The following is a 22,432-nucleotide window of genomic DNA, read 5'->3' on the forward strand; positions in this document are numbered from 1 at the left end:
GGTGGCAAAAAAAGTCCTGTTGCAGTGGTGGATACTCATTACCTCTATAATTTTTATACCTCCACCAGAGAGTTAATACCAGTCTTTTGGGGAAGTGAGAATTTTGAGTGGGGAAAATGGGTAACATACAGCAGTGTTGCTTTGCTTAGATGTGGATCCAGATTATCTGAAAGACCTTATCTTTCTATATGAACTTTGCTGAATCCTGAGATTTTTTTCTGAGGAAGGCTTTCTTTTGACTTCACCACCTTCAGAGCAATATTTAGTGAAGACAAAGGAGAGAACTGTTTTGGTGACTCCTAGACTGTAGGAGGATAAAGTTGGCCTCTTTTTGTTCCCTTTCCATGGAAAGGCAAAGGCCTTATATTTGCTTCATTTGCTAATTGGATGCTGTGGATGGGTTTTTAATGGGGATGTGAATCCTCTATTACCCATCCCCATTTGTTATGTTTTAAAACCTGTAAACCAATTTTTAACTCGGTGCTATTCTAATATGATAATTATTATTTAATGTTATGACTGATTTTAGCTGTATTGTTTTAACTCCATGGATTCTTTATTCACAGATTCAACCATACATGGCTTGAAATATATAAAAACCAAAAGCAAATCTTGATTTTGCCATTTTATCTATGGAACACCACTTTACTAATGCCACTGTATATAATGGGACTTTAGCATCCATGGATTTGGTTTCCATGGGCAGTACCAACAGTTCACTGTATTCTGTTTTAACCAATGTTGTAAGCTGCCTTGGGAGTTGCATGCAAGAAAGGCGATAGATAGATAGATAGATAGATAGATAGATAGATAGATAGATAGAAATAAATAAGAAAGATTTGGATACTATTCTATCCTCCAGTTACTTTTAAATACAAATGTAATCATTGGGAAACTTGATATGGATGTCCTAAATAAAAGGTAGCTTGTTCCTCAAATCATAAAGCATTTAAAGTCATATGACAAAACTTGATATAATACTTCAGACTGTTTTGCTGATAGAGAAAACTCACAAAAATGTTGCTGAACCCTTCTGTCCACTATGATACACACTACTGAAATACTTTACCAGAGATATTTTCAAAAAGTCTTAAAAACAGTCAAAACATTTAGTAGCAAATTTACTTGGCTGACTAGTTCTGGTATCCCAAGAGCTCTGTCAATTTCTTCAAGACCATCAAAATTTCTTAGTGCCATATAAAGCTGGTCAAGAAGGGCTCCCTCATCACTTGGAGATTCTGATGCAGGATGCTGGCATAGCAAGTCATCTGGAGAGGTCCCAAATGGTTGCCTACATAGAAAAATAGATAACTTGGTGAGGGACAAACACTCACACCATCGGAAATGTCAAATTAATTCAGAGACCATCCCCATTAGCTAGGCAAGCAATTTAATTGAAACTCAGCCGACTCCTAATATACCCCCCCACAGGTATGTATATATTCATTCTAGAGCAAATAAATTTAGAACGCTTGAAGGTAGAATGATAAAAGTGTTAGGCAGAAGAGAGGTGAACATCTCTCACTCTCATTTTTCTGATGCAGATTGCATTTTCATACTATGTTCAGTAGTAATTAGTATCACAGAACCTCCAGCATACATCAGAGCTTTCACTTAGATTGTTCTGCTTGTTATTTTTATGTATGGTTTAATTTTAAATGTTAATTTTACATTTAATTTAAATTTAGATTTTAAAGTTAATGCTGGGTTTGTAGCATCGTTTTGAACAAGTTTCGTTGAGTAGTAAGGCAACACTGAAATAATATATTTTAAAAAATCATTTTAACAAGATTGTTCCTAAATGGATAGCCTCACATTTAAGTAAGACGTAGGTGTAACATTCAGCAGCCTAATTTAAATAAAATCAGACTGAATCCATTTCATTGTATTCCTCTCTCTGGACCCATGTATGACACAATATTAATCTCTATCTTCCTATGTATGACACAGTTTCTGTACATGAAAAGGATGATCCTCAGCTTGCAGTCCTTTATTCCAAAACAAAAGCAGGTCAAAACTAAATATGACATGACAACAGTTGCTAACAGGAACTTCCTCTGCATATTTATGTCAATAAATCACACTGATTTTTTTAAAATATCTCTTATGATAAAGCTAAGTGCCTGTTAGGAGTACGCAAAATCAGTGCTGTCAGTACCCTGAGAAGATTTATAAAAGATCACAGCACAGACTCTAAGCTTACAAACAATACAGGGCTGAGAAGCAGCCAGAGAGACTGTTTCTCTCCTTGTGACAGGATTGAAATGACTGAGATCAGCAGAAGCTTTAAAGCTGAAGCTTTATTGATATAAATCAGTAAAGACATTTAGTCATTTGTTCAACCCGCTTGATCTTAAATAGGTCAGGTAAAACAGCCATTAGGCCACAATGAAGCAATCTTCTTTAGACCTTTCCAGCAAAGAGTAATGCAAGTAAAGTGCTTCTGGTTCCTTTTTACTAGTTTGTTTATTTATTTAGAAAACTATTTCTATCTTGCCTTTAGGCCAAACATAAGGCCCCAAATCAACTCAAACTCAAAAAATAAACATTAAAACAGAATGTAGTATTAGTAACAATATAAAAGAACAAAGGCTATACAAGTTCTCAGTAATTCAGTAGAGGACCTGAAGTACTGTAATTTTTTAAAAACATGTGGCCACTAGGTAATTATGCCAAGGAATGATTTCAGTATATACATATTATAACTAAGAAAATACTAAAAAAATAAATAAATGGTAAAATATTATTGGACACAAGGGCAATAATGTGAACAAAATTTCAACCAACTTACTTTAAGTAAACACATTACTCCCAACAATTTAGACATAATGAGCACAAGTTATTTATGTTATTTTGCAGTTTTAGAAATGATGGCAGGAATCCTATATCAACCTACACCTAAGTACTTAACAAAGTAACTTCTCCTGGCCTGAATATAAAACGGTTACCTAACCATAACTGCTTTATATTCAGTATCACTACTGAGTCACTATTTTGACACTATTGCCACAATCGTAACTCATCCTCCAACATACTGTTCTGGCGCAGGCTGCATGAGGAAAAGGAAGTCCATTCTGCTGAATGGGGGCAGGATAAGACTAGGAAGAATTAGTTAAGTACTTAGTTAAGTACTTGCTGATACAGGATTCCAGACCTTCAAACTTAACATTTATAAGAATGTTAACGGTGTAGACCATCCTCAATATTACACGATTGAGATATATTAAACTATCAAGTATTATGTCCAGAATCCAAAAAAGGTTCCACTCTTGGATCTCTTTCTGTCAGTGAACCAGGAAGGAGATAATCCCCCACTTTCTGCACGCCTCAGGAGATTGGGAAACCAACTGGAGCTTGGTTCTGGTTAACATAAACGGCATCTTGGGAAGGGGAACAGGTTTCCATCAGGTTGGTGGTTGAGTATCAATGCCATAAAAGTTCTAGCTCTCTTATTTATATTAAAATAAATATTTCATCTATTTGTTTGAGCCAAACATAAAATGACAAGTAGAATATTTTTATCACCATTAAAATTTCTAGTAAACTTGCACTTACATACGAGAAAAAAAATCATATAATACAGCCTATGAAGGGCATGTTCAAGAACAGTGCAACTGTACCAATTACATTAGTCTAGAGAGCAGTGGTACTCAAAGTGTACCAGTGCCATTCACAAGCTAACTGTCACTGCCTCCTGTGGCATTTTCAGGAAAAAACAACGGTAGCATAGGATACAAATATGGCATTGTCCCCTGGCACACGGGGGAAAAACTGCTGGTCCCCTACATCAGATAGTTTGAGAGGCACTAATCTAGATTATTCTAAATATACGATTCCCCACCACCAAACACATGTGTTCAGGTGAGAGGGCTTACACCTACATTTTCCCAGTAAACCCATTTTAATAAGTCTTAAGACTTAAATGTATCTATTCAACAGACGCCATAGTTGTGAAATTGTACAGAGGAGAAAGTCTACTTGGATATAATGCACAGACAGAATGAATGAATGATTTCCAAAGATACACTCACAATTGAATGTGAACAACTTACCGGTTCTGATTGCTAAAGGATGCTTGATCGATGGGCAAGATACTTTCTGGCCATGGAGCAGTCTGATTGGGAGGGGCCTGTGACTGGGTATACTGGGGACCTCCCATATTCATCTCTAGCTCAGAAGCCCCTGTGGGAGGAAAAGAAATGCAAATAAAATTAAAATGGAATCAATGACACTATTTTCAGGTGGACAATGTGTTTGCTACAATGCCCTTTGCTTAAACACCTGGCTGAGATCCTGCATCAGGAGATGTAGCTAAGGAGACTATCTTGTGATGCTGCCACCAAAAGAGCTACCTTTATAACTGTGCAGCCCCCACCCCAACACAGCTATTTTCATGTTGTGTAGAAAACAGGGGCATGAATGTCCATGTCCAGCTATTTTCCAGTAGGTGGATGCACTATGACAGGCTTTTGCACATTACAGCATGCCCAGCAACTGGAAGAGTTGAACATGTCTCTCCTGATGTCTCTGCTCTACTCTCCAGCAACACAGAAAGGTCTATTTTGGCATGGGAGGTGAACTGCTTAAAAGGTAGGTTTTCAGAGGATTTTACTTGTACAACAACTGTAGCAATGAACTACAATGGTGTGAGTCAGGCTTACTCCACTCAAAATCATGACCAGGATGCCAACTGGTATTTACACTTATTTCTAATATAAATGAATATCTCCACATATGGGTATGACTAGTTAGAGTCCACTGTTGCCATTTGGACCAATTAACTGTACATCTACTAAAGGAAACACATATCTGCCTCCACACAAAGTACATTCCTAGGACTAATCTTATCTGTTGCATTGTCAAAGTCTTACTTTCTGAATGGCTGTATCTGCATCTAATTACACCCAGATGTCATTACTTTCTAACTGCCACTGTGTAAAACTCAATAAAAGCAGCACATACTACAATTAGACTTCAACTTACCCATATTCATAACTTGAGACTGAAGCATCTGCCTTGGACCAGGTTGACTGTTAGGTCTCAAAGGAAGGCTGGATGTTGGGTTACGCATCATACCCCCTTGTATTGGCCTGTTCATGGCACTTGTTGTCGCAGCACAAGTCACCCTCACAGCAGCACCTTGGGACCCCCAGTCTCCTGATGGCATATTAGGCCGAGGAGGATTACCACCAATCATTCCTATGAAAACAAAGATAAAAAACTGTATCTTCAGCAGAGCATTAAGTCTGAGGTTTGATGGAGAACTCATAACAATAAAATTGTAAGAAAGGAAAACAATCAAGGAGAACTATTTTCTTCAGCAAAATTTAGTGAATTGTTTTTTTAAAGTACAGTATTAAATTAAATGGTATTTCAGATGCAGCATCTCCTTCCATTTTCTCTAATATTCTCTTCAGATTATAGGTAAATCAATTTTATATAAAACAATTATGCACTTGAGAAAGTCTAAGAGCAGACAGAGGTCATTACTTAATCCTGCACAGGTGACTGGTATGATATGTGCAATGTGTGAGAAATATTTATGTTGGTAAAGAAATATATTTTCTCAGATATTAATCCATTAAGTTTGTACTATTATAAATTCAGTGGCAGATAGCTGCATTTTCCAGAGACTTCCATAATCAGATTGACTTTACAAGACTTTTGAAGGATTTTTATTCTTTGAAGTGTAATACTTAGAAGGCCTACTCAGAAATAAATCCCACAGATTTGAAAGCAAACTTATTTTTAGCTATAACAAAACCAGAATCAAGTCATAGTCCATGAAGTCACATGAAGCATTGTAAAAGAAAGCACTGTTCTAGTTCTCTATACCTGGGCTATTGTTCCCTAGGTTTCCTTGATTTCCTATCATTCCTTGACTGCCCATCATTCCAGGCTGAGGTATCACTGAATATGGACTGTTGTTTCTTATGGGTGTAAAAGTTCCAGCACCTGATGTGTTCTGCAATGTGATATCAAGTTGCAAATTCTGGTTTGGTAACATCCTTCCCAACTGTGCTTGCCTTGTATTGGTAAAAGCTAAATAAGTAGAAATAGGGTTGGAGAAGAGGATGGGAGAGAAAAATATTTAAGAGACTTGACAATTACATCATATAAATGAAAGTACAATCTAATGGTTTTAAAACAACAGCAATGACAGCAACTATAATTCTGATCACATTTCATAACACTGTAATATTGCTTATGTTCTTGAATGTGTGTGTGAGAGAGCAGGTACATAGCTAGGATTTTAGAAAGGGGGGGGGGTCCAGACTAAGTGCCACCATTATAATGGGGCTTGGTGTGGCGGCGCAGCAGCACACACCATTCATTTTTCTAATGGAAGGACGGGTCTGGACCCCAAGGAACCCCCCCCCCCTTTGGCTACATCCCTGGTGAGAGAGAGACAGACAAAATATGTGATCAAGAAGAGAATGGATGGGTGGTGGGTAGAGACAGTAGAGAGGGTAACTATATGTTTGCATGCATGTTCATAAATCTGTGCAAACATGTGTGCCCTCAACTTGCCACCTGGGACTGCATGCAGCCCTAATTGAAAAAAAAAGTTTTCTCAGTCCTGATTTAAGTGACTAAAGATGTGTGAAAGTTTTCACTTCAGATCAGAGAAGTGGCCTTCTTTTCTGATTCCAATGTACTTCCCCAATGGTGTGACTCCAGAAAGCACCTACTCTTCAGCCTCAAGTGCTACATAAGAACTTAGGTCATAGCCAAAGTCATGTATCCTTCTAAAGAGTACTGCCTTCTGAACTGAAATTTCTGTGCTTCATTTTACTGTATATACTCGACTATAAGTCAACTTCATGTATAAGTTGAAGGCAGGTTTTGGGGGCTAAAAGGATGGATTTTGACATGACCCATGTATAAGTCGACAGTAAAATTTAGAGGCATGTGACAAAGGATCTATAGGATGAAGCAAAGGAAAATGATGCCAAAGAACTTAACAAAATTCTACCAGGCATAACTGTTGTGCTCACATTAAAGACTGGATGAATGAGAGAACAGAGGGGCGTCAGGGCTTTCAAGACAGATTACATTTTTGTCTTTCCTGAAGGGATGGTTCCCTTTTTATAAGAGATAAAGTACAGTATTTACATTGACCTATGGATAAGTCGACACAGGTTTTTGGGGGTCAATTTTTGACTAAAATTTCTAGACTTATACATGAGTATATACAGTAAATTGTTCATTTTTAATTTGGTGTAACTGTGTAATATCTAATATCAACAACATGTTGAAAACTTATCCTTGATTGATGGAAACAAGGTTAAGTTTTATTAACACAAAATCTGACTTTTAAATTAACAGAGTTCCATAGTAGTGCAGTATCTTGGTTTGAGGCTATACAATATCTGATATGAAAACACTATTCTTAAAATTTAGAACAGCAGATGGTGCTGTGTGAGCACTGCAGATTTCTAAACTACACAAAAATATGGAAGACTCAAAGGCAAAGGCTACATTTTTTCTTTCAAGCTAATTTTGTTGTGTTCATGATGGGACAATAGCTCAGACTCACTGCTCTGTGACATCCTCATTGTGGGTTTGGGGGCTCCAACAGATGTGCCAGGGCTGTTTTCACCTGTGATCTGCATGAGGTCATTGATGATGGCTTGCTTATCAACCGATCCTGCTGAAGCAACTGGTCGGGAATCTGGGAAAAGCTGAGACAACTGGCTGTTTTGTAGATCATCTAGAATCTCTTCCAAGTTATCTAGCTCACTGCCAGGCTTTAATGAAAGGGGAAGAAAAGAAAGCATGTGTTTTCATACTGAGAACAAGCTCTCTAACTGTGATAATCTAAGTAACAGGAAACAGAATGAGGACTTGTTGCACCCAGTACATCTTCCATTACTTGGGAGTGATTGGTATCCACTCCTATAAAGAAAATATTGCTGTGATTTGACAGAGAAGAAACACTAGTTGCATGTGTACCCAAAGCTTTCCTGTTACTGTGTTTCTGGAAGTACAAAGCAGACCAATTAAAGCTCTCTCTTAAAAGCAAATTAGTAATATTCTTTTACCACAGCCCAGCCAAGAATTGGCACAGAGATAGCACCAAAGGCTGCAGAGGATGCAGATTTCCATGAAACAAAGAAGCTTTGTTCAGTAGAAATCAAGACTCTGTCTTCATTCTAATTCTGCTTGTTTATGACAGGGCTAAAAACCTTCTATAGAATAGTTACTTCCACATGGCTAAAATGCTTTACATCCTGGCTCAGCTTTTCAATGGAAGAAAAGTACAGAACACATAAAAACAATGATTTCTTTTAAAAGAAAAAAGAAATGCATGGAGATTATCTCCCTGTAGTGAGAAAGTACCAATGCAGCCAGAATTTTAGCTTGAAGAAATAGAAAATTCCCCAGTTTACATGAAACTACTGGTTTGATGAGCACAAAATTTTACTAACATTCAAATTACAGTAAAACAGTATTTTCTGGTAAGAGTCAAGATGATGGTCTTTGTATAATGAAATGTTGGAGGTGTTCTGTCTAGAGAGTTGACTTTTTCAGATTTGTTAAAGATGCAACAGCGTTCTCCACCCCCAATGGAACTGGTTGTATTATTAAGTGAATTTATTTTTCACTACCAATTCTACACAAGAAGTCAAATTAAAAAATCAGTTTAATAATTACGACTATTATTTAGGGTTGATTGTTAATAGAAAAAAGGAAGCAAATAAAGACAGCTTTCTGAAGAAAATAATTGGCTTCAGAAAGTGTAGGTAAAGATGAGTAAAGTAATAATTGTGATTTGCAGAACTAAAACTGGGGCCTTCATTTCTTTTTGGAATAGTTCAGTAGACAAAATAATGTTAAGATTACTGTGAAATTTATTTTTTTCTTTGCATTAAGCAATAAACTTATGTCTGACATCATAAAACTTTTCTTTTCTCAATAAAGATAATTATGCATTAGCTGCTGAGATTAGTGGAGCCCATTATGTTACTAATTTTTGTCTATGTACTATAGTGTATTTTATTCAAATGCATCTTTTTCAATTTCTCATTGTGTTTGCATGCTGTTACATAAAATTAGCAAAATATTTTAAGAATAAGTTTAAATAATACCTAACACACTTCTAAAATATAATTTAGACTATAGTGTAAATATAACTACAGTGGTACCTCGGGATACGAAATACCCAGGTTACGAAATTTTCGGGATACGAAAAAATCCCATAGGAAAACATTGTTCCGGGTTACGAATGTTTTTTCGGGTTACGAAAAAACTTTTGGTGCTTTTTTCGGCTTTTTCGCACGGAATCGCGGCTTTTCCCCATTAGCGCCTATGGCAATCCGGCTTACGAAGGCTTTTCGGGTTACGAACGGTGCCACGGAACAAATTAATTTCGTAACCCGAGGCACCACTGTACTATATACTATAGATAAACAAACAGGAATAAATTGGGTATTAAGAAATGTTAATTGCTCCTGGCTCCTTGCCTCCTTCCATACCAGCCACAGACTTTTTACTGGATAGGAATGACTAGCCACTGAGATCCTCTGAGGCTCAGTTCTGAATACATTCTGTTCATAGCCTCTCAGGTGACAGCACCAGGGAAGAGTACTGCCTGAATGGTCACAAGCTGTTATAATTACAGCAGACTTCACTAGCGCAGCTAGACCAATGGTCTGATTCAGTATAATAAGAATAGTCTGCTTCTGATGTTCTTCTGGTGGCCTTTGACTAGTAAACTTTCAGAACAGATTGTTGTGTGCAAGCATGAAAAACAAAACCCCAGCTAATTAAAGAGCAGAAATTCTTATTCCAACTGGTGCAAATATTCAGCTTTCTGAAGCATATGGAGACTAACAACTGCTACAACATATTGATCTTTTTTTCAGTGAGTTTTCTACAGTGGGCTCCATGATCTTTTTAGATAGTTCCAGAAAACTGAAACATCTAGTAAACCTAAATGTAAAGCTAGATGTTCTGCTACAAATGTGTAACACTTTGCACTTTCATACACTGAATCACACCTACATTCTTCTACACTTACATCACACGTACATTCATAATGCTGACTATTAGAGATTTTACCACCGTGAGTTTCATGTAAACTGGTGGTGTTTTGGTAAGGGGCTACATTGAAAACAGCAGTCTTGTAATGTTTCCTGACACCATTACTCACAAGAAATTCATATATTTTTTGCATTTCTTTACCCCAACAGACAAAGAAGGTACAGAATAGAGTATGTGTTTCAATATTATGCAGTGAATTTGACACAGGCTGCCATTTTCACAGTTCCATCTACTAGCCTGGCTAATGAAAAAAGACTCAACTGCAGCAGGCCACAACAGTTCTTTCTCAGCAAGCTTTATTCTTGGACAGCTCTAGCCTTAAAAATGTTTTACACCAATTTATGTGGAAGCAGCAAATGAACTTTCACCAGCACGCTCCTTTTTTTACACTCATACAGTGTTCTAGTTATAGGGGGTCAGAGGAGGCTGGCCTCACTTACCTTTTGTGTTTCAAATAAGACTATTTTCCACCTGGTTCAAGTGTTTTATAGTCTTGTGTAAGGATGACAATAAGAGACTGTTTTACACTGTTGTTTTTTTTTCATGAGATCTTCTCACAACTTCCCTACAATAGCTGATCACTAGTGTTTTTATTTAAGCATTTAAGTTTCTTTCTTTTTTTTTAAAGAATGTTTAAAGGTGAGAGTCTATCATGATGCAGACAAGAAAAACTCTATCAATAACTATGGAAGGAAAGAGGCACAACACCAACAAAGCTTAGGGACAACAGTTTTACATGATCTAGGGACAGCAATTTTACATGATTTGCCCCTCCTGGACAAACACAGAATTCATTTATAATTTCACAGGAACTTTTAAAGTCAAAAGAAAGAAAATGTTGAAACTTTCTGACCAACACACTGGACCACCTTTAAGGTAAAGGGGAAAGAAGTCCTTAGACAGGAAGAGCAATATTACTGCCAAAGCCAGGCTAAACATGCAGACCTTCAATTGTTATTAGACAACAACTCCTACCATGGGGTTACACTCCCCTAAAAGACACAGATTTGCAACTGAATTTACACCTGAACATGGAAACTCAGGCTTCTGCAGCTCCATTTGCATAGTTAAGGCTTGCATGCCACTTGTGTCTGTCTCTTAAGCTGTCTGATCTGGCTAAAGTGACACATGCCCTTAGTTACATCTTGTTTTGATTATTGTAATGTGCTCTGTGTTGGCCTGCCTTTGAAGCATGTTTAAACATTTTAGCCTGTTGAAAGAGCTATAACCAGATTACTGCCTAAGGGTAGTTAAAGGGAACATATAGCTCTCTTATTTATAACAGTTCTACCAGTTACCAGTCTGTTTCCAGGTATAATACTGGTTAAAATCTATGAAGACCTATATGGCTCAAGCTATCTGAATGGCTGTACTCTCCCATGTGAAACTGTCCAAAATTGAGAAATCTTCAGAATTCTTTCTCTGTGTCCCATCATATATGGGGGGGAACATGGGAGAGGGCCTTCTCATTGACTAATCCAAGGCTCTGGAGCACCCTTCCTAGAAAGCCTAGACTGGCATCCACTGAAGTGTCCTTCTGGTGATAGGGAGATTTTTTTGTTTGGGTAGGCCTTTAGGAACCCTCAGAAGGAAGATGTTTTAATAACTGGCTGTATATGCTGGCTTGAGGCCTAGGGCTGGGGAAAATGTGGGCTACTGGTCATTGCAACTGGTGCTGATGGGAACTCAAGTTTAACAGTATCTTGAGTCATGTGTCTCTGAACAAAAGCTGACTGCATACATATGTTAGAATAAGTACTGTTTGAAGGTACCTATGAACAAATTTAAAAAGTAGTTGTCAAAAATATTTCAAAAGTTATTTAGAAATTATGTAATTTTTAGCCATAGAAGACATTTCTAAAAGAACAGAGAATCAGGTCTGTCAGTTAGGAAGATGATTTTAAATATGCAACCTGGAATAATGCTATTTTGGTACTGTGGTATGCTTCAAAGCACATCCTATTCAGAAAAAGTTAAACTTGAAAGGAAATGTTACACCTTTCCCCATCAAACACATCTTTATAAAATATTTACTACATCCAGGCATTGCTATATTTGCAATGAAGACTACACAATGAAATTAGCAATTAGTTTAAACAAACATCACTTGAGAAGGAAAGCTTAAAAAATCTTACTTAGGGGGTGTTGCAAGAACATTACAGCTTTTGTTATAGAAAGAAGAAGAAGACGAGGAAGAAAACTCAGACAAAAGAAAAACAATTTAGAATTTAGATCTGTTCTAGAAATATGTTAAATGGCTTTAAGCTTTGATCTATATTTAGCTTCAACTTCCTGTGGGAAATATGATGATTATGTTATCAACCAAGATTCTTTCACTTTCTCACTCTAGATTGAGCCTTTGTGGTTTACTGCACATAGTTTTAGGGCACTTTTGTACCCTTGACAAGCTCACTGAGATCCTTCTTTGACATAGCAGCTCCTTCTCCTGATTACTTACCATCAATTCACTTTCTAACTTGCCTTTCCAAATTCTTAAAATAAATCAATGTTCAATGCTGAATTTGATTAATCTAGGCAGTTTCTATAAAGGTAACAATACCAAGAACCAGAATGTAACTGATTAGCAAATAATAGATCACATCTTTCAGCTAAGCAGATCTTGGAAGCACAAGATGAGCAAATCCGATCACAAAAAAAATCAAATGTAATATTTCAATGTCCCACAAAAACATGCAAGAGATGTCAGAGATCCCCCAAAAGGAATTGTTTAAACATACATTTGACATAATACATTTGCTAAATGAGAATAAAAAGATATGTTTTACCTGTTCATTCGGCTCAAACCGCATTTCTTCTTTTTCTGTCTTCATAGCTACTGGCTTTGTGCTACTGGAAGGGTCTGTCTTACTGTCCGACCGCTCCAGTTTGGGGGTAATGTCTGGTAAACCAATATCTTTAGTATCATCTTTATCTAGCAAGTAGCGAAGTAGTGCATTTTCTTTCTTCTTAGGACTCACGGGTTCCTGTTTAACAGTCACCTCTGAACCAGGAGCTGTGCTACTGGTCTCCTGGCTAAGTTCTTTGCCTGTGGCCTCTGCTGTAAGCTTAGCTAAGTCTACAGGAGAACTGCTGTCCTGCAAGAGCCTGTGCAAAATTTTATGCTTCTCCTTGAGTGAGGTTCCATGTGCTGAACCAGAACCAGATAAACCTCCCATGGAGTCCTTGTTAGCATCTCCCATAGTATTAGACAAAGGTGAGGGCTCCATCTGATCAGATTTGGTGGTCAGCAACTGTAAGAGCTTTGTCTGACTTTTGCCATCATGCAGTCTGTTCTGTCCATCAGGCCTGTCACCACCAACAACCTGGGGCATGTTGTCGTTGCTTTCTTTCTGTTCTCCTGAATGGCAGATGTTCTCTGCTTGTCCAGTTGTACCTTCTGATTGCTCCCCATGAAGTCCAAAGCCATCTTTAGAGTCCAGGCTTCCCATTTTGCTTAGCTGGGGAGGATTCATGTTTACAGGGGAATTTTGTAAATTACCTATTTTTACATCAGGTGAAGCCAATGATGAACCTAGAGAAACTCCATGCCCTTCACTGAGAGCCTGAAGTGCATTGAGGGAACTGTTGGTATAACTATGGCTATTTCCTGTGCTGCTGCAAACACCAACAGGGGAATGCAAGCTTCCTGCTGGGGAAAACTGACTGGGTGGGATCCGAGGACTGCCTGCCACTCCAGGACTCACACGATGCCTTGGGGAAAGCATAGAGTTTGGCTGACCTGGTGTCATTCCAGGGCTGTTTTGAGAGGGACTATTCATTTTTAGTGCATAGTTACTACCCTGAGGAGTGGATGCTTGTATACTTGACACATGGTTCATCCCGCCTGAACCACCAAACCTGCTCGCTGGCATGCCCATTTGTTCCTTTGGGCCATTTATGGCAAAATTCATATTGCTACTGATGGTCATATCCTGACCTGGATTCCCACTGCACATGGTCTGATGGGCAGGGCTGCTGGAGCTAATAGGGTTCAATGGCTTTCCCATTGCTTGTCCAGTTAAATCCTGGTTCATTCCACAGACATTTTGTTCCCTGCAACATTAAAAATCTAAAATTAAAATGTTAGATAAAAATATAAGTTGACCCTAAAACATGAATTTATAATAAAGAAGGGAGATTTTTCACAATCCTACTGTACAAGGATGACCTGTGCTGCTTTGTATTTGCTTTTCCCCAAAGTATTTCTAAGCTTTGGTTCTGGAATGATATTTATCTTGTTCATAAATAAGGAAAAAAAGCACTATACCACCTCACAAATGTAATGTTGTTCCCCTCCATAAAGTAGTAAACATCAGCCTCAGCAAATGACCTCACAATCCATCACTGACTATTGTGACAAACATAGGACTTTTCCGAGGAACCCATATTATTACGCAGGAGAAAATGGACACCATATTACTAGATACATGTCTACCACTGCACAAGACAGACAGTTCTAGTTAGCTATCTGAATATATATATTCTCTATATAACATCCCATAATGAATTACATTATTCTTTTTGCACTATTTTAAAAGCCAGAGAGAATAAGACAAATCCTCACTTTTGGCTGTTTGCTGATGTTTTGATTACACAGAAACATATTTTTTAACAACTCTGGAACTGCTGTAGTATTTGATAAAAATTTATAGCAAAAAGCTAAGTGTATAATGCTAAGTGTTTGGGAGAACAGCCAAAAAAATTACAACACTGCTCTAACTGCAGGAGCCAAAATGACTGCTGTAAACAAGTTCAAAATGTGATCGGCCTACTTAGAGAAGGATTTTGTGTGTACACAAGCTGAAACATGTATGCTAGTGTCAAGGATGGGGGGAACTGTAGAGGGAGAGGCTTCTTTAGATGGCTAGTGTACTTCAAATGCATTTTTTGTTTGTGGAATAATCTCACAAATAACAGCATGATATTCCATATCGTATGCAACAGGGGAAGGGAAAAGTTAACAAATTTGCAGGAAGATAGTTATACTGCTATTTATCTTCTTCCCTATAACTTTGTTTAAAATGCTGGTGAAACTGGTGTTGCAGCATGAACAGATATAGCTTAATGCTTCCGAGGATTCTGCTGTGTAAAGAACTCAGGCTATTCTAGCGGCTTCTGATAGCGAGATTTTTTGAGATTCATATTTTATGCAGATAATCAGTCTATATAAGACAATGTTCTCTCACTTTCTACCAAAGAGACCTTTTAGTTGAAACAAGTCTGCTGTTTGGTGATGATTTAAATCTTGTGCAGAGGATCCTGCTGTGGATATCTGGACAAATAAATTTTGCCTTGAGATATACAGGAACATGGTAAAAATGTCAGGGTAGGACTCCTTTTCATCTTTTCCTGGACTGAATTCCTCTGAAAAGTGCTTCCCTGTACAGACTTTAAAATCACCATGTATAAAAAAACAACAGCAGCTAATAGATGCCTATGATATTAGGGAACCCCATTGCATACAGTAGTGCTATCTGGAGAAGAATCACACTTTCAGGAACATGCTATTGGTGTTTGAGAGGGGAAGTAATATCTCTACAAGAAAAACACATTTGTGACGGAACATTTCTGAAAGAAACCTCTTTGAAGAATACCCAAATTTAGTTCTTGATGCAGATTTTCTTAAGTATACAAGGTTTTTGTTACATTGTGAAGTTACTCTTGTAAACATCTGTAACAAAGCCGTAAATATGGGTCCTATCAATTGTTCCACCGCTCCAAAAAGTTTCCACAGAAATTAAAGTTTGCAAAATTGCATACTGGAGAAAAAGTGCTCTATGAACTACATTAATACAATTTTTGGCACTGGTTAAGACATTCCTTTGCAGTGTTTGCACTCTAAATTCTGCAGCTGAAACATTTAAACTTTGGCCTGCTGGTGGCATGAGAACTAGAAGAAAAGCTGAGGAGAAAAAGAAACTGTCCAGTCAATTCTTATTTGAAAGACATGAGTAAAGTGAAATGGGAAACTATATAAAACATGCACAAGCCCCCACCCCCAATATTTATCTTAATTAATAAGCTGTGAATGGTGAAAGAGGAATTTTAGCTAGATGGGTATACAGTCAGAGTAAGCTATCACTGTTTTAGTTCTGGGTTTGTTTGGGGTTTTTGCAAATTATGACTTGTAAGCTGGCCTTTCTTGTTTAACTCATTGCGTCAGCATTCTCCCATTAAATATAAAAAAGGCCTCTTAATTCCAACAGAAACAGCTCTGAATGGTGAAAGAGGAATTTTAGTTAGATGGGTATACAGTCAGAGTAAGCTATCACTGTTTTAGTTCTGGGTTTGTTTGGGGTTTTTGCATTAAACCACAGATAATGGATAAACAATGAAACAATGCTCATTAAAACCTATTCATAAATCAACACTGACACAAATATACAATTGCTATTCAATAACATATACAGTTATTATGTTAATAACATGGCACAAAAGTTTTAGTTTTAATTATGGAATGGCAAATTCTAGAGAAACAAATTATTTCAACCTAACTTCATTCTCTATGTTTTCCCCATTTTTTCCATATACCATAATAATTTTTCTCTTCTGAAAGTATTTTCACTGTTTAGGATGCTGTCTTCTGGAACTACAAAGAATATTCACATTTTGGGAAACAGCTGGTATTATCAAGTTTGCTCTCTTAATTCCGTACAAAGTTTATTTTGTTAAATAGCACCATTAATTTATCTAAGCAAACTGTGTAAGGGTTTTCCATTGCAGACTGCCCCCCCCCCCCCGCCTACATTTCAGGAATGGGTTTTGGATTGCGGGAGCAGCTGCTGCAGTCATTATTTCTGAGACTGCACGTGAGAGATGGTCAGAATACACTAAAGGAGCTGCATGGGATACTATTTTATCTTATACATATTAAAATTACATATACATGGTCACAATAGATGCAGATCTCAAAGTAAAAACAGTAGCCTTTAAACAGAAGGCTATATCTTTAACTGCAGTTCTAAATGCATTTGTTTGGAAATTCAACTCAAATGAATTGGATTTGCTTTCAAACAAGTGTTTAGGGCTCAGACAGGAGTGTTCTTTTAGAAAACAGAAACACTGAAAATAAAACCTATAGTTCATTTCATAACAAGCCAACACAGCTAAAAAGTTTATCAGAGTATAAAGAATTCAAGATAAGTGCAGATTATGTACTCTTGTTGCAGATGTTACAGGAAAGTGGATCTGAAGATTTTAATTAGAAAACATTTTTATAAATTACCTGTGAAGCATATGCAAGGATATTACAAGCTGAGGTTCACTAGTAGTTGGAGAACGGATGAGCTTGCTCTTCGTTTGGGCAGCAACAATAGTGCCATCAGACAAAGAAAATCGATAGACAGGACTGAATGCCAGTCCTTGCCTCAGCACTGCAAGCAAGCAAAAACAAGAAAACAAGAAATGAGACACCCACACTGCTGGAGATTGTTCACATGAAAATGTGGACTCTGTCCATTAACACTGCCTTCTTTAGATTGCAATAAGTATCTGAGAATCTTCTGCAAAATCAGCAAGGGTGTGTTAAAAGAAGAGATAATGTTTTGCTGTTTCAGATCAAAGTGCAAGTGCAGTAAAGTATTAACTGAAAGCAAGTTGGAGATGGTGCCAATATTAGAAAAAAAATATATGCAATAACCCATGAATTGTCTTCTGACAGTCTTTCTGGATAATTTGAAACAGGAATGATTTCCATCCACCCCAACACACAAAACAGGGACTCAAAATTAAAACTAACTAGCAAGGGATTGAAGCTGGTATGAGCTTTCTTACATTCTCTACAAAGTACTCCACTTATTCTCTTTTAGACAAACTAGTGAAGGATGCTTGCAGGAATGAAGCTTCTAACTACAAGCAGACCTTTGAATGATGAATTTGTTTTCTGGCACTGACCCCAAACTACTGTAATTGCTTTTCATCTGTTACCTTCTCTACTTTCACCAGTGTCCAAAGCATGGGACCTAATGCTTCAGTACTAAGTTTAATACAGGAGTGGGAAAACCATGGTATTAGGACAATATGTCCCCCTGGAAAAGCCAGCATAACGTAGTGTTGGACTAGTGCTCTGGGGAATCAGGGTTTGATTCTCTGTTCAGTCATGAAAATCTACTGGGTGATCTTGGGTAAGTCACATTCTCTCTATCTTAGAGGAAGGAAAAGACAAATATCCTCTGAAGAAATCAGAGAGGTAGCCAAAGAAATTCCATGGTAGAGTTGCCTTGGAGTCACACAAAGTTAGAAATATTGTGAAGCCACACAACAACAAAAATGTGCCCCCCCCCCCAATTCTTAAGGGACTTGACATCACAGATTCCCTGCACCAACTTTTTCTCTGGGCAGAAATAATGTGTGCCAATTGCCATTCACAGAAATTTCAATGAGTCACAAACAACCCTTTTTATATATTTTGGCCCCACTCTGCATTGTTTAACATGTTAAAAAAATTTCAAAATTAGATTTGGGGTTCTAGTCACTTCCATTGTTTTATTTTTGCTCCTGGGCATTTCTGGCAATCTTTGCAGGCTCTAGAGAAAAGCAGAGTAAGGAAACAGAATTCTGGATTTGCTATAGTTGCCCACGCTTGGTTTAAGAAAACACGGAGAGGTCAAAAGTACTGGAGTTCACACCAATTTTATGTAGATACTATATCCAAAAGCAGAAATATGCCTCTCCCATCTTTTGTTGATAAAATTAGAACATATATGCTGGATGCAGCACTGGATGTTTCCTGCTGACTTTCCAATTTCATTGAAGCCCTGCATACACCACAAAAACATGCCTAGGAGAACTGGAAGAAACTCTGGTTCTTCAACAACTTTTCAGGCTGCATGGGAAAGTGGAATGGAAGTTCTGATAAGATGGTGCTCAAGCATGCTGGATTTTGTCCATAATTCCTTGAAGTATGTAGTCTACTGTAGCAAAGATGGTTGAAAAAGTTAAACAACCTTTAGTTCATACGTCCAGTCCAAAGAGATTCTATAAACGTGCCCCTTGTGGTTTGCATCCTTTTTTTCATCAGCAGTGAATCTGTGGTGTGCCAAATGCAATTGTTGATTTCCCTCTGAATTTTTTTAGCATTGATTGTATGCCAGATGGCCTAACAATAGGGAAGGAAAAGTTTGGAAACCACTACACTTGTAGAGTTCAGCGTGCCAGCTACAATTTCAGGCCTTAATGTTCAAGTTGAATGTATTTGTTAAAAGGAAAAAAAAGACATTCTTGCACTAACACATGACTTAACACTCAACACAATCTTCTATCACAATCTTACAAATGAGTGGACCTTGGGACTATCCTAACTCCTGCAAGTTTAATATTAAATGAAATAGTGTATTTTTTTTAATTTGCTGAATTATATCTAAATTGGGCAAACTATCCTATTGAAATTTATACTCCTTTTAATGCTATGCTATGTCAGGTTTTGTTATATTTATTACTCAGCATCCTGATTACATTCAAAGAATGATGTGTAAAGTATAAATAAAATCAAACAAATTTGTAAGCCATCTTTACACCTTTCTGAAGAAGTGGAATATAAATACTGATATAAATAAATAAAGACCAAAAGTATACTACAGTGCTATACAAACATGGAATTGTGGTAAACAGGCAGGTAAGTGTGTGTGAAGGCACTGCAATATTTAGTTTTCCATATTTGTATTGGAGCTTCAAAATATTTGAATTACAGTATGACCTGTCAAGGATTTCTTTTTTCCTCTCTACTGTAAACATTCCAGTCGAAGTCAAGTTAAAGATGTATAGAGGATCCTTACCCTCCTGATGATGCCTCCTGGCAAAAGACAAATCTCCTTCATGCTGTGCATAGAATCTCTGAATGCACCTTCTTACTACATCTTCCCAACCAGGCTTCATAGCTGCTCGCATGGTACTAGTGTCCAGTGACGTTATCTTGCCTGAATTTATTAAAGCCATTATTATAACACATAACTACAATTATTTTGTTTTTAAAGAACAATAATAAAGATTTGACATTTGTCCTAATACTACCTTGCAAATCCTGACGAGTGCTAAATGTCTCTGATGACGGCAAAAGTGGCCTTTCCTTCATTGGAACTCTTCTTGCCACACAAATCAAGCAAGACTGCAAATCTTAAAGGGAACAAAATTATTTTTAACTGGAGAAAGGTTTGGACAAACCATAAATTTATGTGTGTGTTTTTAAAAGCCTAGTCTTGCTGTTTTAATAATACTATCCCCATTATTGGAACTAGGGAAAAATCTGGTGGAATCTGACAGAAAATCACCGAAAAAGGGGGGGGGGGGGGAGCATGCAAAACTGACTATTTCTTCATAGCAGAAATATTTGACTTTTTCATATCTGTATATATCACACTACATTTAAAACCAAACAAGAATCTAAATTAACATTTGACAGAGCCATGTTGAAAACCTTTTGATCACATTTCTTTTATATTGCTCAATCCATTTCTGCTCCCACAGAAATCACAATCCAAATATCTTCTCGAGCTCTCACGCAGAGTGGTCGCAAAATGGGTTTCTCCATTCCCAATGTTCCATTACCTCCAAATAAAACATATTCAAAATATCTTCCAATTCCCTTTGTCTACAACTTTCACTTACAATCTTGAGCAGCATTACACAAAAATCCCAGCAAATTCTCAAATCAATCCATCTTCAGACTCTTCCAAAATGCTAATTAGTAACAGCCCACACATATATTTCATTTTTCCTATTTGTGTGCACATATAGACATTATGAACAGAGGCTCACTTTGAAGAAGATTGAAGCAGAAATCCAGGACATATTCAGCAGATCAAACCATGATGAAACATTTACATGTAAAGAGGAGAACCTGCATAAATCTATTAAATCCAGGAAGAGGATCCTCCAAAAGACCAGTAAGTCCAGAGTCTAAAATTATCCAAGTGTACTGACAACTATAGGCATTATTTTTTAAACCCCTTTTCTTTAATCCCTAGGACTTTAGTCATTCCAACATATGAATAATATTAACCACCCCACAATAATTGCTCTTGTGCATCTCAGATGAAAGACTCTTACTCCCTTGTTCATGCTGCATCATTCTTTTGGTGAGGAAGAGCAAAACTTTTTCACGTTCTTCTAACACCCCTCTAGATTCTAAATAGCCTTGGCACACCTGTAACGCCAAATGAGTTTTTTAACAAACAAACCTCAAATTATCTTTTGAACTGCTCTACAATATTGACTCCTAAGCGGCTACTGTTTGGTAGGTGCCCTCAAGTCAAACAGACTTCTAAGTAGATCAGAGGTAGGTATAGAATGATACCGTATATACAGAAGCAGAACTCATTCAAGCTCTTGGTCTCTTCAGCTACTACTTCAACTAGATAGTGAAAGCTTTCTGACCTAATTTTTTTACACTTAAAACAAAAGAATGCTACATTTACATGTAGTTTAGAATCAACAGTTTTGAACATGACTAAAAACTATAACTGCATTTTCTCTTTCTCCTACCTGTATACAGCATACGTCTGGAATAGTGCAGATTATGTATTTCACTCAACATACATGCCATGTCTGAATATCATTATGAATATATATAAACTTGAGGAATCTCATATTTCAAGATCAGCCAAAAGAAAACAGTAAGCAGTTTAGCAGGTAGTAGGGCATAATTTCTGAAAATTAAAAGAAGTTTGTCCAGGATTGCCACAGAAAGGTCAGTGGGCAAAAACTGTGTATGTTTTCACTGCATCACACCTTGACCAATTTACAGTTTGTTGAGATTTGTTTCCAGGACCCCCTGTGGATACCAAAATCCATGGATGTTCAAGTCCCATTAAATACAATGGATAGTAAAATTACTCTTATACAAAATGCCAAAATCAAGGTTTGATTTTTGGAATTTATATATATTTTAAATATTTTCAAGCCATGGATGGTTGACTCCATGGCTACAGAGGGCTGATTGTATATCAATCTCAGCCAGTAGTGTCACTAGGGGATTGCAGGCCTCACTGAGTGACACCACCGAAGGGGCATGACACCCGGTGAGCATCTCCCACTTCCCTTCCACAACTTATGGTGTGTGGCAGGGAGGGGAAAGGGCCAGTTTCCTCATTCCTTCCCTACCAGGCTTGACTGTCAAGCCTGGCAGGAAAGGAAAGAAAAAGGGCTGGTGCCCACCCACCCCCTGCCCAGTGTAGCTTTACTTTAGAGTAAAGCCGCAAGGAGCTGGGATGGGGGGGGCCAGGCCCCCTCTCTCCCTGCCCCATGCAGTTTTACTCTAAAGTAAAGCAGCGCAGGGAGGGAGGGGCCTCTTTTGTCTATGCCCCAAGCCCCACCCCTGAAGCCCTGCCCCAGGTTGCACCCCAATGCGGAATGCCACTGATCTCAAGCATGCATATTTTGGAGTACATCT

General features: G+C 37.6%; 1 protein-coding gene across 12 annotated transcripts in view; it reads right to left on the reverse strand.

The window, feature by feature from the left end:
* The window catches only part of NCOA2 (nuclear receptor coactivator 2), a 192,615-nt gene that overhangs the window by 23,002 nt on the left and 147,181 nt on the right, over positions 1–22,432 (reverse strand). For all 12 annotated transcript variants that reach the window (XM_042461198.1, XM_042461201.1, XM_042461191.1 and 9 more), the window contains 9 exons: positions 20,056–20,157; positions 19,821–19,961; positions 17,273–17,420; positions 12,834–14,100; positions 7,541–7,751; positions 5,836–6,042; positions 4,984–5,199; positions 4,053–4,182; positions 1,126–1,291 (listed from right to left, as the gene is read on the reverse strand). In XM_042461198.1, coding sequence (XP_042317132.1) covers positions 1,126–1,291; positions 4,053–4,182; positions 4,984–5,199; positions 5,836–6,042; positions 7,541–7,751; positions 12,834–14,100; positions 17,273–17,420; positions 19,821–19,961; positions 20,056–20,157 — 2,588 coding nt within the window. The remainder of the gene's footprint in view (positions 1–1,125; positions 1,292–4,052; positions 4,183–4,983; positions 5,200–5,835; positions 6,043–7,540; positions 7,752–12,833; positions 14,101–17,272; positions 17,421–19,820; positions 19,962–20,055; positions 20,158–22,432) is intronic.

The sequence above is a fragment of the Sceloporus undulatus genome, chromosome 4 (assembly GCF_019175285.1).
Source record: "Sceloporus undulatus isolate JIND9_A2432 ecotype Alabama chromosome 4, SceUnd_v1.1, whole genome shotgun sequence".
Taxonomy (NCBI): Eukaryota; Metazoa; Chordata; class Lepidosauria; order Squamata; family Phrynosomatidae; genus Sceloporus; species Sceloporus undulatus.